Source organism: Coregonus clupeaformis, chromosome 8 (genome assembly GCF_020615455.1).
Source record: "Coregonus clupeaformis isolate EN_2021a chromosome 8, ASM2061545v1, whole genome shotgun sequence".
In the NCBI taxonomy this organism is placed as follows: domain Eukaryota; kingdom Metazoa; phylum Chordata; class Actinopteri; order Salmoniformes; family Salmonidae; genus Coregonus; species Coregonus clupeaformis.
In genome coordinates, this window is record NC_059199.1 from 22799650 (window position 1) to 22815101 (window position 15452).

Here is a 15452-nt window from a genome sequence, read left to right on the forward strand (position 1 = left end):
GCGGTTGACGTCAACAAACCTTATCAAATATTTAAAAATAGATTACAATAATGAGATGTATCCACCATTCCAAAGAAAGGATAGGCGGGAGCTAGACAGTCCGCCGTACCGCTTTGTTGGACAACACCTTTTGTGGTCCTCTGTAGCTCAGCTGGTAGAGCACGGCGCTTGTAACGCCAAGGTAGTGGGTTCGATCCCCGGGACCACCCATACACAAAAATGTATGCACGCATGACTGTAAGTCGCTTTGGATAAAAGCGTCTGCTAAATGGCATATTATTATTATTATTATTACAACAACTCCCATTATTAGGGCGGAGAGACATGTATCTTGTCAGTATATCCATAATATTTGGTTTAATTAAGCTTTTTATTGAAACATAAGTTCCGGGTAGCACGGTTTCCGTTTTGTCCGGGGAATGTTGATAGTGGGACACCATCTGCATTTGTGCAGAAATTAGCTCGCAAGCTACTAGTCTCGTACACATTTTTACTTATTTCAAGCGTTTTATCCACATAACTACACTAACTAACATAAATGAGTTGTAAAGGAGACTCCAATGACTCTCCTTCCAAACGCAAAGTTGTATATGTCTATAGTCCTCAATACATCGAGACATGCGACTCGCTATCAAAAGTCCCCAACCGGGTGAGTTGAATGGAAATGATAGCTAGCTATGGATGCTCGCCAGAGAGGCATTACTTTTGTCATTATTTACAAGTACTGAACGATTTTTTTTTTATTCCGTTTCCCTAGGCAAGTATGGTACATTCACTCATAGAAGCTTATGGTTTACTTCAACACATGGGGTAAGTTAACGTTAGATGCTTGTCAAAAATAAGGGAATGAGCTAGTTAACTCTGGCAGGGCGTTGTTCACTTGCCCTCCACTCTCGCACTGGGGAAGTTTTAGTGATTTACTTGACTGTAGAGTGCTGACAAACAGTAAGCTGTATAATGCAGTGCACTGGTGTCATTTCTCCAAAATACGAAACACACAACTTTTACCCCCAGTCTAATGCTGGCCCACGCGCATTATATTCGCGTGCAGAACGCATGCGTCTGGACCAGAGCTAGTGCGCTGTCTATGTTGGCTAGCTAACATTAGTTAGCTAGCTAACATTAGTTAGCTAAACCATTCCCTTTATTTAACCAACTGAGCTTGGTGCTTGTTTTACCTACATTATATGGACGTTTAAGAAGTTATAGCTATTATTTTAGATTAGAATAAACCAACTAGTTAGCTAGCTAACGTTACCATCCTGCTCCAATGCCAGTACCACATTCTGAGCTCTTTCTACAGTTCTCGAACAATATGGATTAGAACTCTGTAAAGTAACTAAGTACAAACCTCTAGAACAGTCCATCAGTATCTATGTTCCATTCATTCTTTCAGTGTTGTGAAGCCCCGTGTTGCGACCATTGAGGAGATGGCCAAGTTCCACACAGACGCCTACCTGGAGCACCTCCACAAAATCAGCCAGGATGGAGACAACGATGACCCCCAGTCCGGGGACTTTGGCCTGGGTAAGAGGAGAGGGAAGAGCAGGCTCTCTGGAGCTAGGGAGAGAGAGGGTGGTCGAGAGAGAGTGAAAGAAAGAGGTGGGGTCGAGAGAGAGAGGGGGTCGGGGGAGAGAGAGGGGGTCGGGGGGAGAGGGAGGGTCGAGAGAAAAAGGGGGAGAGAGAGAGAGAGAGGTAGTGAGGGAGCGAGAGAGTGTGGGGGGTCGAGAGGGGGTTCGAGAGGGGGTTCGAGAGAGAAGGGTCGAGGGGAGTGAGGGGGGGGGTCGAGAGAGAGAGTGAGGGGGGTCGAGAGAGAGAGTGAGGGGGGTCGAGAGAGAGAGTGAGGGGGGTCGAGAGAGAGAGTGAGGGGGGTCGAGAGAGAGAGTGAGGGGGGTCGAGAGAGAGAGTGAGGGGGGATCGAGAGAGAGAGAGGGGGGGGGTCGAGAGAGAGAGAGGGGGGGGGTCGAGAGAGAGAGAGGGGGGGTCGAGAGAGAGAGAGAGGGGGGGTCGAGAGAGGGGGAGAGAGAGGGGGAGAGAGGGGGGAGAGAGAGAGAGGGGGAGAGAGAGAGAGGGGGAGAGAGAGAGAGGGGGAGCGAGAGAGAGAGAGGGGAGGGAGAGAGAGAGAGAGAGGGGGGAGAGAGAGAGGGGGGAGAGAGGGGGGAGGGGGGTCGAAGAGAGAGGGGGGGTCGAGAGAGAGAGAGGGGGAGGGAGAGAGAGAGAGAGAGGGAGGGGGAGCGAGAGAGAGAGGGGGAGAGAGGGGGAGCGAGAGAGAGAGGGGGGGTCGAGAGAGAGAGAGAGAGGGGGAGGGAGGGAGAGAGAGAGAGAGAGAGAGGGGGGAGAGAGGGGGAGCGAGAGAGAGAGGGGGGTCGAGAGAGAGAGAGGGGGAGAGAGAGAGAGAGGGGGAGAGAGAGAGAGAGAGGGGGGGAGCGAGAGAGAGAGAGAGGGGGGAGCGAGAGAGAGAGAGGGGGGGGAGCGAGAGAGAGAGAGAGAGAGCACCAGACAGCTAGGATCTGGGCCTTCAGTGTTGGGCAACCCTAAAAGAATACAGACTCTCAGAACAAAAAAGAACAACACATCAGACACCAACTTAATTAAATTGAGGAATCCATTGATTCAACAACTATTTAGAAAATTGGAACTCCCTAAACCAGGGATCATCAACTTCATTAAGCCGCGGGCCGATTTTTCTTGGGCGGATGGTCAAATAGTTTGACTAAAACATAATCATTTCAAACCTTGTTTACATTTATATACTATCGCGTGTCTCTCTATTATGCGTGGGAATACTTGGGAACAGATGTCTTAAATAAAAATCACTTGGAGATGATTTCCTGATGTTTTTAGTTTTTTATGTCCAACAATGAAAAAGCCCCCCAAAATAAATATAAATAACTTGCGCAAATAAAATAACTATATAGACATATTAAAATTAATTCGGAACAAAAAGAAATCTATGAAAAACTGCAAGTTCTTGAATCGGCCATTAAAGACAACCAGAACCGTTGGATTCCCCAATAACACAAAAATAACTAACGGAAAACATACAGGCCCTGCGACCCAGAAAAGCTTGTGGTACTGATGGAATATTGAACGACATGATAAAATACACAGACCACAAATTTAGCACTATCTTACTCAAAGTATTTAACAAAGTTTTGAGTGTAGGCTATTTCCCTGACATTTTAAATGGAGACATTTGATCCAAACAATTAACATGGCATTTGTGTCAACAGCATCCTGGTAAAAATATTCTGCACCATCATGAACCGCTGATTACTGCACTTTCTAAGTGAACACAATATCCTGAGCAAAAGTGAAATTGGGATTCCTATGAAATTATCGAACATCAGATCACATTTATACCCTACACACACGAATTGATAAACGTGAAACAAAACAAATTTTCTTGTGCTTTGTGGATTTCTTAAAAACCTTTGATTCAATTTGGCATTAAGGCATTTTTCTCTAATTAATTGAAAATGGTGTGGGTGGGTGGAAAAACATACAAATGTCTTCAAATCAATATATAGAAATAACACATGTGCAGTCAAAATTGGAAATAAACATACACATTTATTTTCCCAAGGGCACGGAGTGAAACAGGAGAACAATTTCAGCTCAAGTCTTCTTAATATATAGACTAATGAATTGGCAAAAACGCTAGAACAATCAACAGCCCCGTCTCACTCTTAACAACACAGAAATAAAATGCCTCCTGTATGCAGATGACCTGGTGCTGCTGTCCCCCATAAAAGAGGGGTTACAGCGACAATTAGATCATCTGCAACAGTTCTGTCAGACCTGGGCCCAGACAGTCAATCACAAAAAGACACAAATGACGATATTCCAGAAAAGATTCAGATGTCAGGGAAACCGATATCAATTTTTACTGGGCTCCACTCATATACAGTGCATTCGGAAAGTATTCAGACCTCTTGACTTTTTCCACATTTTGTTACATTACAGCCCTATTCTAAAATGGATTAAATAAATTGTTTTCCTATCAATCTACACACAATACCCCATAATGACAAAGCGAAAACAGGTTTTTAGATTTTTTTGCAAATTTATTAAAAATTGAAAATATACCTTATTTACATAAGTATTCAGACCCTTTGCTATGAGACTCAGTTGAGCTCAGGTGCATCCTTTCCATTGATCATCCTTGAGATGTTTCTACAACTTGATTGGAGTTCACCTGTGGTAAATTCAATTGATTGTACATGATTTGGAAAGGCACACACCTGTCTATATAAGGTCCCACAGTTGACAGTGCATGTCAGAGCAAAAACCAAGCCATGAGGTCGAAGGAATTGGTCGTAGAGCTCCGAGACAGGATTGTGTCGAGGCACTGAAGGTCCCCAAGAACAGCATTGAACGTCCCCAAGAACACCGTGGCCTCAATCATTCTTAAATGGAAGAAGTTTGTAACCACCAAGACTCTTCCTAGAGCTGGCCAAACTGAGCAATCGGGGGAGAAGGACCTTGGTCAGGGAGGTGACCAAGAACCCGATGGTCACTCTGACAGAGATCCAGAGTTCCTCTGTGGAGATGGGAGTACCTTCCAGAAGGACATCCATCTCTGCAGCCCTCCACCAATCAGGCCTTTATGGTAGAGTGGCCAGACAGAAGCCACTCCTCAGTAAAAGGCACATGACAGCCCGCTTGGAGTTTGCCAAAAAGGTACCTAAAGGACTCTCAGAGCATGAGAAACAAGGTTCTCTCGTCTGATGAAACCAAGATTGAACTCTTTGTCCTGAATGCCAAGCGTCTCATCTGGAGGAAACCTGGCACCATCCCTACGGTGAAGCCAAGAGTTTGCAAAGCTGTCATCAAGGCAGGGTGGCTATTTGAAGAATCTCACGTATAAAATATATATTTTAATTTGTTTAACACTTTTTTTGGTTACTACATGATTCCATATGTGTTATTTCATAGTTTTGATGTCTTCACTATTATTCTACAATGTAAAAATAAAGATAAATCCTTGAATGAGTAGGTGTTTCCAAACTTTAGACTGGTAGTGTATGTAAATGTGATGTTTTTTTTTGTTTTTTTATACATTTGCAAAAAATTGATAAAAACCAGTTTTTCCTTTGTCATTATGGGGTATTGTGTGTAGAAGGATGAGGGGGAAAAAAACAATTTAATCAATTTTAGAATAAGGCTGTAACATAATGTGGAAAAAGTCGAGGGGTCTGAATACTTTCTGAATGCACTGTAAAAGAGACACACACCTACACATTTTTGGGAGATAAAATCAACTCCACAGGGAACATCAACATGGCTGTGAATGAACAAATAGAAAGCAAGGAGGGCTTTCAATGCCAGTAAAATATCTCTCAAATTAGACGTACCAATTAGGATCTGGCTAAAAATATTCTAATCAATAATAGAACCAATTGGACTATATGGCAGCGAAGTGTGGGGTCCTCTTACAAAACAAGTATTTGACAAATGGGACAAACACCCAATTGAAACCCTGCATGCTGAATTCTGTAAGAGCGTCCTTAGAGTACAGAGAAAAACTCCAAACAATGCATGCAGAGCAGAATTAGGCCAATTCCCTCTTCTGATTTAATATCCAAGAGGTGACCATAAAGTCCGCTCAGCCAGCTGGTCCTGAGGCTCAATTCACTAACCACTACCAACCCAACGAAGCCTCTGGACAGCACTCAGAAAATCTGTCCCAGCGTAATTATCACAAAGCAAAATTAAAAAAATATCACCTATTGGAAAGAAATCACAAGAAAGTCGAAGTAAACTTCAATGTTATTTGGCGATAAACAGACAGTACACTGTGACTGATAAAAAACAGAGGAAAAAACTAACTACGTACAGACTCGGTGAGCACAGCCTGGCCATAGAGACCGGTCGTCACAGGCAAACCTGACTGCCCAGAGAGGACAGGCTGTGCTGATTCTGCCCCCAGGAAGAGGTGACCGATATTCGTACATAAGAAATACATTCTTCCCCCAAATTATAAAACAATACAAAGAATTAGAAAACCTAAATGATGAAGACAAACTTAAATACGTACTTGGTGAAAAACCAATATGTATTTAGCAGCCAAATTTGTGGCCTCCTGCCACATCCTGAGGGATCCTGAGAGAGCCAGTGAGAAGTATAGTGTGATTATTCATATTTGCCTATTCTTTATTATTGTTGTAATTGCTATTAATATGAGTGTAATTATTGCTTAATTACAAACCGTCTAGTATGTTCCTGTCTTTTGACCATCGTCGCTATATTTTTACTTTGACAATGTGTTTGCTTTCCATGTCAATTAAGTATATTGAATTGAGGGAGGTCGGGGGGAGGATGAGAGGTCGGGGGAGGGGGAGAGAGAGCGCAAGGTCGAGGGGGGGAGAGAGCGCAAGGTCGAGGGGGGGAGAGAGCGCAAGGTCGAGGGGGGGAGAGCGCAAGGTCGAGGGGGGGAGAGAACGCAAGGTCGAGGGGGGGAGAGAACGCAAGGTCGAGGGGGGAGAGAGCGCAAGGTCGAGTGGGGAGGTCGGTCGGTCGAGCGTGAGAGATTTACATGGTTATCAAAACGTCACGCCAGGGTAAGCCTATACGAAACACATCCCTTATTTGAAGTGTTTCTAAAATCCCATATGGGAATAATGATTGGAACCATTTCCCTGTTTGACCGCTAGGTTTTATGGGTATTATGACACCTCCACTCTAGGGCTCTATAAGGAGGCTTGTGTCTTGTGACCGTAGTGTACGTGTAGGTATTTATGGCAGGACCAAATTGGAGAGATGTGTAGGAACATGTCCATGTAATGGTTTGTAGGTTAACAGTAAAACCTTGAAATCAGTGACTGAGGGAAATGGGAGGACTTTCATGCAATGGTGTTATGCTGGCAGTAGAGGGTGCTTTAACTCTGGATAAAAAAACGACCCACCACCGGGCATAAGGTTTACAAGGCTGTTTTTGGCAACACATTAATATGGTTACATAATGAATTTACATTAGAAAACCTCCATTTATGCTTAAATATATAAATGACAGATTGACATTCCTTCTTCCTACTGTATTTCCTTTATTGTATTGATTCCCTGCGTCCTCTCTCCTTGTCTCCTCAAAGCCCATTGGAGCAGAAGATCTGATGTGTTTTGAGAGGGAGGCGAGGAGAGATTCAACCTAGGTCAGCATGTTATCAACAGTCTAGGGCTGTGGGTGGGAGACTGGAGAGATGCAACCCCTTTCTGTTGTTATTTAATGGGTTATCACTCCTCTTCTGCCAACCTTTCTATTATAAAAACGTCTTAATCTCACCTTATCTCCGTCTTTTCATCGATCCCTCCCTTCCCCACCTTTCCTTTTTATTGTTTCTCTTCTGCTTCCTTCTTCCTCCCTTTGTTTCTCCTCAACACCTCTGTCTGGTCCTCTCTCTCTCTCTCTCTGTCTTTGTCACACTCACTTATCCACCCTCTCACATTTTCCCCCTCTACTTTACTCTCGTCTTTTCTTATTTACTTTTCTACTTTTCTGTCTGTCATTTGCCTCTCTCTCTCTCTCGCCACCCCTCCTCCCTTCCCCTCTCCTTTCGCCAGGTTATGACTGCCCGGTGGTGGAGGGTATATATGACTATGCTGCAGCGGTGGGTGGTGCCACCCTGACGGCCGCCCAGTGCCTGCTGGACAAGAGGGGTGAGGTGGCAATCAACTGGGCAGGAGGCTGGCACCACGCCAAGAAGTAAGAGTGAACTGTGTGTGAATGGTGACCGGACAAGGACCAGGGTCACATGTTGATGAATGTGTTACCAAACCATTCCTAACAGGAGGACACAATGAATTATGTTAGACATATATGATGGTCTACACAGAAGGCCTCTAAGTCATTGAAAAGACTAGAATGTGTTAAGTATTTTCTGTCTTTCTGTCTCTCTCCTCTCACTTTCATTCTCTCTGTCTCTTCCTCTCTCTCTCGTTCAGGGATGAGGCATCAGGCTTCTGTTATGTGAATGATGCTGTGCTGGGGATTCTCAAGCTGAGAGAGAAATACGAGAGAGTTCTATATGTGGATGTGGACCTGCATCATGGAGACGGTACACACACACACCCTTTTCCCCGAACTCACATCTAAATGTGCGTTGATATTGTAAATATTGTGTAGATATTTTCACCAAATGAGTACTGTATGTGGATACAAATGTTTTGTCAAGGTTGCTAAATTATTTGGTTTGTCAATGAAATAAATCATTGTGTGTTTTTAGAGAATAATGTAATGTTTCTCAGGTGTGGAAGATGCCTTCAGTTTTACCTCCAAAGTGATGACTGTGTCTCTACACAAGTTTTCCCCCGGATTCTTCCCAGGTCAGTGGTGGCTCCTAATGCAGTACAAATGACCGTTCTACTACAGTTGGCAAACTTCCAATCTTCTGTGTGCGGGCCTCTCATTCTTTTATTTCAGTATTATTGTTTATCCTAGCACTGGTATGCTCACGTTTAGGATGTACATATCACCCTCCTTTTCATCATAAACTTCCTTTACCTGTAGGGACTTGTATACTATGGTCCTTCCTCATTGGGGGACCGCTTGCATTAAAACTTAAAACTGTAGAACTAAATCAGTGTCAAATCAGCTAACAATCTGAGAGATTGGTATAGTCCATGAACTGGAATTTGAGAAACATTGATACATAATACACACACACACTGTCATAGTAACCCTACCATCCTGTTGTAGGTACAGGGGACCTGTGTGACACAGGGATGGGTAAAGGAAGATGGTATGCTGTCAACGTCCCTCTGGATGACGGCATCAAAGACGACAGATACTTCCACGTCTTCACCAGGTACATGGTTGTTAAAGCTAGTACATTTTTATTCATCCAGGTTTATTCACCCAGGTAATGACATACGATACATATCTCATCTTTTAATGGTTAACACTGTCAGAAACATCAGAGACATGCTGCATGTCCTCTGCTTTCTCAGTAACGGACATTTACAGACATAATAAGCTAGAATCGCAAAATTGTCAAAGACTCCAGCCACCCTAGTCATAGACTGTTCTCTCTGCTACCGCACGGCAAGCGGTACCGGAGTGCCAAGTCTAGGTCCAAAAGACTTCTCAACAGCTTCTACCCACAAGCCATAAGACTCCTGAACAGCTAATCATGGCTACCCGGACTATTTGCACTGCCCCCCACCCCATCCTTTTACGCTGCTGCTACTCTGTTAAGTATTTATGCATAGTCACTTTAACTCTACCCACATGTACATATTACCTCAACTACCTCAACTAGCCGGTGCCCCCGCACATTGACTCTGCACCGTTACCCCCCTGTATATATAGCCTCCCTACTGTCACTTTATTTTACTTCTGCTCTTTGTTTTTCTCAACACTTTTTTTTTTTTTTTTTTTTTGTTGTTTTATTCTTACTTTTTTTGTTTAAAATAAACGCACTGTTGGTTAAGGGCTGTAAGTAAGCATTTCACTGTAATGTCTGCACTTGTTGTATTCGGCGCATGTGACCAATAAAATTTGATTTGATTTGATTTGATTTGAGTAGTTTTGTTGATACTCTGCAAACGTTTTTCTTGTTGCAGAACCGTGATATCGTCTTTGTAGATCTTGCATGTTATGTATGTATGTATGCTATGGAAACAAACATTTTCAAAGTCAAATGAAAACATTATCTGTTGTGTTCACTACATAGTCAAAACTGTAACCGTCTAATATTATGATTGTTGTGTTCATCTTTAACCTCTAATGTTTTGATGATTGTTGTGTCCATCAATAGTGTGATGCAGGAAGTGCAGGCGTTGTTTAACCCGGAAGCAGTAGTGATGCAGCTGGGAGCTGACACCATGGCCGGGGACCCCATGTGTTCCTTCAACATGACCCCTGTAGGGGTGGCCCAGTGTCTTCGCCATGTACTAGACTGGAACCTACCCACACTGCTGCTGGGAGGAGGTGGGTCTGACAACACACTCACACCAGGGTTTCTGTTAGCTGGTAATTGCCGGCTTTGTGACGTTAAAATAAATGAAAAGCTGATGAATAAAATAGTAGCCGGCCATCAAGGCAGGGTGGCTTCAGCACCATTTTCTCACTCCTGCCCGCTGCCTTACGTCCATGTTCATGCTACTGAGGAGAGAGAGAGCACGAGAGAGGAGCCTTGGGCTACTGTTGACTGTGATGATGGAAGCCTTTTTCATTAAAGTAAAATGAAAGTTAGAGAATATTCCTATAGTGAAAAGCCTACAACGGGACAAGTTTTAATATTGTAGTGGACAAAGATAAGAAGAACGTTGGCGCTGCCAACTTCAGGCTACTGTGCAACTCGCTATTCAGGTAGGATGCAATTTTTGAACTTTATACATTTTTTCGTGTTTATAAACATTTGTTTTATCATTATTATTATTATTGTATACCATTATTATTATTGGAGGCTGAACTGTGAGGTGGACATTATTTCGTATTTATAAACATTTGTTTTATCATTATTATTGTATACCATTATTTTTATTGTAGGCCTATTTATTAATCCAAACCAGTTCTTTAAATGTGCAAAATATGTTTTGTTTCATTTTGTGGAGACATTTTCGTTGGCTATATTACAGCCCTCTAACCAATTGTACTATTATGTGTGTTTTTTCGCATTATTTGTAATTTATTCTGTACATAATATTTCTGCCACCGTCTCTTATGACCAAAAAGAGCTTCTAGATATCAGGACAGCGATTACTCACCTCGTATTGGACTAAGATTTTTTTTCAACGAGTTGGACGCAAAGGATATCCTATAGACACCCGACAAGGCCCAAATCCCCGTCATTCGCATGAGAAAGAGACAGAGATATCGTGGACGTGGGTCGGGGTGCCTTGAAAGGATCCGACGGCGAGCGAGAAATCTGCCTCTTCCATCAATCCTATTAGCCAATGTTCAATCATTTGAAAATAAATTAGACGACCTAAGATTACGGTTATCCTACCAACGGGACATTAAAAACTGTAATATTTTATGTTTCACCGAGTCGTGGCTGAACGACGACATGGATAAGATACAGCTGGCGGGATATACGCTACATTCGGCAGGATAGAACGGCTGACTCCGGTATGACAAGGGGTGGTGGTCTGTGTATATTTGTAAACAACAGCTGGTGCATAAAATCTAATACTAAGGAAGTGTCAAGGTTTTGCTCGCCTGAGGTAGAGTATCTCATGATAAGCTGTAGACCACAGTATTTACCAAGAGAGTTTTCATCAATATTTTTCGTAGCTGTATATTTACCACCACAAACCGATGCAGGCACTAAGATTGCACTCAATGAGCTGTATAAGGCCATAAGTAAACAGGAAAACGCTCATCCAGAGGCAGCGCTCCTAGTGGCCGGGGACTTTAATGCAGGGAAACTTAAATCCGTTCTACCTAATTTCTACCGGCATGTTAAATGTGCAACCAGAGGGGAAAAAAACTCTAGAGGAGCGCTGCCTCTGGATGAAGCACCAGTGACTCGGTTAATAAGGAAGTGGTCAGATGTCGCAGATGCTAAGCAACAGGACTGTTTTGCTAGCACAGGCTGGAATATATTCCGGGATTCTTCCAATAGCATTGAGTAGTACACCACATCAGTCACTGGCTTCATCAATAAGTGCATCGATGACGTCGTCCCTACAGTGACCGTACGTACATTCCCCAACCAGAAGCCATGGATTACAGGCAACATCCACACTGAGCTAAAGGGTAGAGCTGCCGCCTTCAAGGAGCAGGACTCTAACCCGGATGCTTATAAGAAATCCCGCTATGCCCTCCGACGAGCCATCAAACAGGCAAAGAGTCAATACAGGACTAAGATTGAATCGTACTACACCGGCTCTGACGCTCGTCGGATGTGGCAGGGCTTGCAAACTATTACAGACTACAAAGGGAGCTGCCCAGTGACACAAGCCTACCAGACGAGCTAAATCACTTCTATGCTAGCTTCGAGGCAAGCAACACTGAAGCATGCATGAGAGCATCAGCTGTTCCGAATGACTATGTGATCAAGCTCTCTGTAGCCGATGTGTGTAAGACTTTTAAGCAGTTCAACATTCACAAGGCCGCAGGGCCAGACGGATTACCAGGACGTGTACTCTGAGCATGCGCTGACCAACTGGCAAGTGTCTTCACTGACATTTTCAACATGTCCCTGACTGAGTCTGTAATACCAACATGTTTCAAGCAGACCACCATAGTCCCTGTGCCCAAGAACACTAAGATAACCTGCCTAAATGACTACTGACCCATAGCACTCACGTCTGTATCCATTAAGTGCTTTGAAAGGCTGGTCATGGCTCATATCAACACCATTATCCCAGAAACCCTAGACCCACTCCAATTTGCATACGCAATCTTTATTGCACTCCACACTGCCCTTTTCCACCTGGACAAGAGTTACACCTACGGTAGAATGCTATTCATTGACTACAGCTCAGCGTTCAACACCATAGTGCCCTCAAAGCTCATCACTAAGCTAAGGACCCTGGGACTAAACACCTCCCTCTGCAACTGGATCCTGGACTTCCTGACGGGCCGCCCCCAGGTGGTAAGGGTAGGTAACAACACATCTGCCACGCTGATCCTCAACACGGGGGCCCCTCAGGGGTGTGTGCTCAGTCCCCTCCTGTACTCCCTGTTCACCCATGACTGCATGGCCAGGCACGACTCCAACACCATCATTAAGTTTGCCGACGACACAGCAGTGGTAGGCCTGATCACCGACAATGATGAGACAGCCTATTGGGAGGAGGTCAGAGACCTGGCCGTGTGGTGCCAGGATAACAACCTCTCCCTCAACGTGCTCAAGACAAAGGAGATGATTGTGGACTACAGGAAAAAAAAGAGGACTGAGTACGCCCCCATTCTCATCGACGGGGCTGTAGTGGAGCAGGTTGAGAGCTTCAAGTTCCTTGGTGTCCACATCACCAACAAACTATCATGGTCCAAACACACCAAGACAGTCGTGAAGAGGGCACGACAAAGCCTATTCCTCCTCAGGAGACTGAAAAGATTTGGCATGGGTCCTCAGATCCTCAAAGTTATACAGCTGCACCATCGAGAGCATCCTGACTGGTTGTATCACCGCCTGGTATGGTAACTGCTCAGCCCCCGACCGCAAGGCACTACAGAGGGTAGTGCGTACGGCCAAGTACATCACTGGGACCAAGCTTCCTGCCATCCAGGACCTCTATACCAGGCGGTGTCAGAGGAAGGCCCTAATAATTATCAAAGACTCCAGTCACCCTAGTCGTAGACTGTTCTCTCTGCTACCGCACGGCAAGTGGTACCGGAGCGCCAAGTCTAGGTACAAAAGGCTTCTTAACAGCTTCTACCCCCAAGCCATAAGACTCCTGAACAGCTAATCATGGCCAATAATGCATTGCCCCACCCCACCCCAACCCCCTTTTTTACGCTGCTGCTACTCTGTTTATTATTTATGCATAGTCACTTTAACTCTACCAACATGTACATATTACCTCACTTACCTCAACTAACCGGTGCCCCCGCACATTGACTCTGTACCGGTACCCCCTGTATATAACCTCCCTACTGTTATTTTATTTTACTGCTGCTCTTTAATTATTTGCAAAAAAAATTTTTTTCTTAAACTGCATTGTTGGTTATGGGCTTCTAAGTAAGCATTTCACTGTAATGCCTACACCTGTTGTATTTGGCGCATGTGGCAAATAACATTTGATTTGATTCTTTTTTAATTGTGTGCTCCATATTTACAGTGGGGGAAAAAAGTATTTAGTCAGCCACCAATTGTGCAAGTTCTCCCACTTAAAAAGATGAGAGAGGCCTGTAATTTTCATCATAGGTACACGTCAACTATGACAGACAAAATGAGAAAAAAAATCCAGAAAATCACATTGTAGGATTTTTAATGAATTTATTTGCAAATTATGGTGGAAAATAAGTATTTGGTCAATAACAAAAGTTTCTCAATACTTTGTTATATACCCTTTGTTGGCACTGACACAGGTCAAACATTTTCTGTAAGTCTTCATAAGGTTTTCACACACTGTTGCTGGTATTTTGGCCCATTCCTCCATGCAGATCTCCTCTAGATCAGTGATGTTTTGGGGCTGTCGCTGGGCAACACGGACTTACAACTCCCTCCAAAGATTTTCTATGGGTTTGAGATCTGGAGACTGGCTAGGCCACTCCAGGACCTTGAAATGCTTCTTACGAAGCCACTCCTTCGTTGCCCGGGCGGTGTGTTTGGGATCATTGTCATGCTGAAAGACCCAGCCACGTTTCATCTTCAATGCCCTTGCTGATGGAAGGAGGTTTTCACTCAAAATCTCACGATACATGGCCCCATTCATTCTTTCCTTTACACGGATCAGTCATCCTGGTCCCTTTGCAGAAAAACAGCCCCAAAGCATGATGTTTCCACCCCCATGCTTCACAGTAGGTATGGTGTTCTTTGGATGCAACTCAGCATTCTTTGTCCTCCAAACACGACGAGTTGAGTTTGTACCAAAAAGTTCTATTTTGGTTTCATCTGACATTCTCCCAATCCTCTTCTGGATCATCCAAATGCACTCTAGCAAACTTCAGACGGGCCTGGACATGTACTGGCTTAAGCAGGGGGACACGTCTGGCACTGCAGGATTTGAGTCCCTGGCGGCGTAGTGTGTTACTGATGGTAGGCTTTGTTACGTTGGTCCCAGCTCTCTGCAGGTCATTCACTAGGTCCCCCCGTGTGGTTCTGGGATTTTTGCTCACCGTTCTTGTGATCATTTTGACCCCACGGGGTGAGATCTTGCATGGAGCCCCAGATCGAGGGAGATTATCAGTGGTCTTGTATGTCTTCCATTTCCTAATAATTTCTCCCACAGTTGATATATTCAAACCAAGCTGCTTACCTATTGCAGATTCAGTGTTCCCAGCCTGGTGCAGGTCTACAATTTTGTTTCTGGTTTCCTTTGACAGCTCTTTGGTCTTGGCCATAGTGGAGTTTGGAGTGTGACTGTTTGAGGTTGTGGACAGGTGTCTTTTATACTGATAACAAGTTCAAACAGGTGCCATTAATACAGGTAACGAGTGGAGGACAGAGGAGCATCTTAAAGAAGAAGTTACAGGTCTGTGAGAGCCAGAAATCTTGCTTGTTTATAGGTGACCAAATACTTATTTTCCACCATAATTTGCAAATAAATTCATTAAAAATCCTACAATGTGATTTTCTGGATATTTTTTCTCAATTTGTCTGTCATAGTTGACGTGTACCTATGAAGAAAATTACAGGCCTCTCTCATCTTTTTAAGTGGGAGAACTTGCGCAATTGGTGGCTGACTAAATACTTTTTTTCCCCACTGTAGTTTAAGATAGGTTATAAGTAGGCCTGTTGTACAATAAATATCATTAGCCTATTGATGTCATTTGTTTGGTACAATAGGCACTAGCCTTTCTTGGTAATTGTTGCAATATAGGCTGTTAAACTTTTGTG

The 15452-nt window shown here is 43.9% G+C and overlaps 1 protein-coding gene across 1 annotated transcript in view; it reads left to right on the forward strand.

Moving 5' to 3' along the window:
- The first annotated feature begins 418 nt into the window (after positions 1-418).
- Positions 419-15452, forward strand: part of hdac8 (histone deacetylase 8) — a 45510-nt gene continuing 30476 nt past the window's right edge. Inside the window, exons 1-8 of the mRNA XM_041882634.2 lie at positions 419-649; positions 758-810; positions 1397-1527; positions 7561-7702; positions 7942-8054; positions 8245-8322; positions 8696-8804; positions 9756-9928. Coding sequence (XP_041738568.2) covers positions 539-649; positions 758-810; positions 1397-1527; positions 7561-7702; positions 7942-8054; positions 8245-8322; positions 8696-8804; positions 9756-9928 — 910 coding nt within the window. The 5' untranslated portion in view covers positions 419-538. The remainder of the gene's footprint in view (positions 650-757; positions 811-1396; positions 1528-7560; positions 7703-7941; positions 8055-8244; positions 8323-8695; positions 8805-9755; positions 9929-15452) is intronic.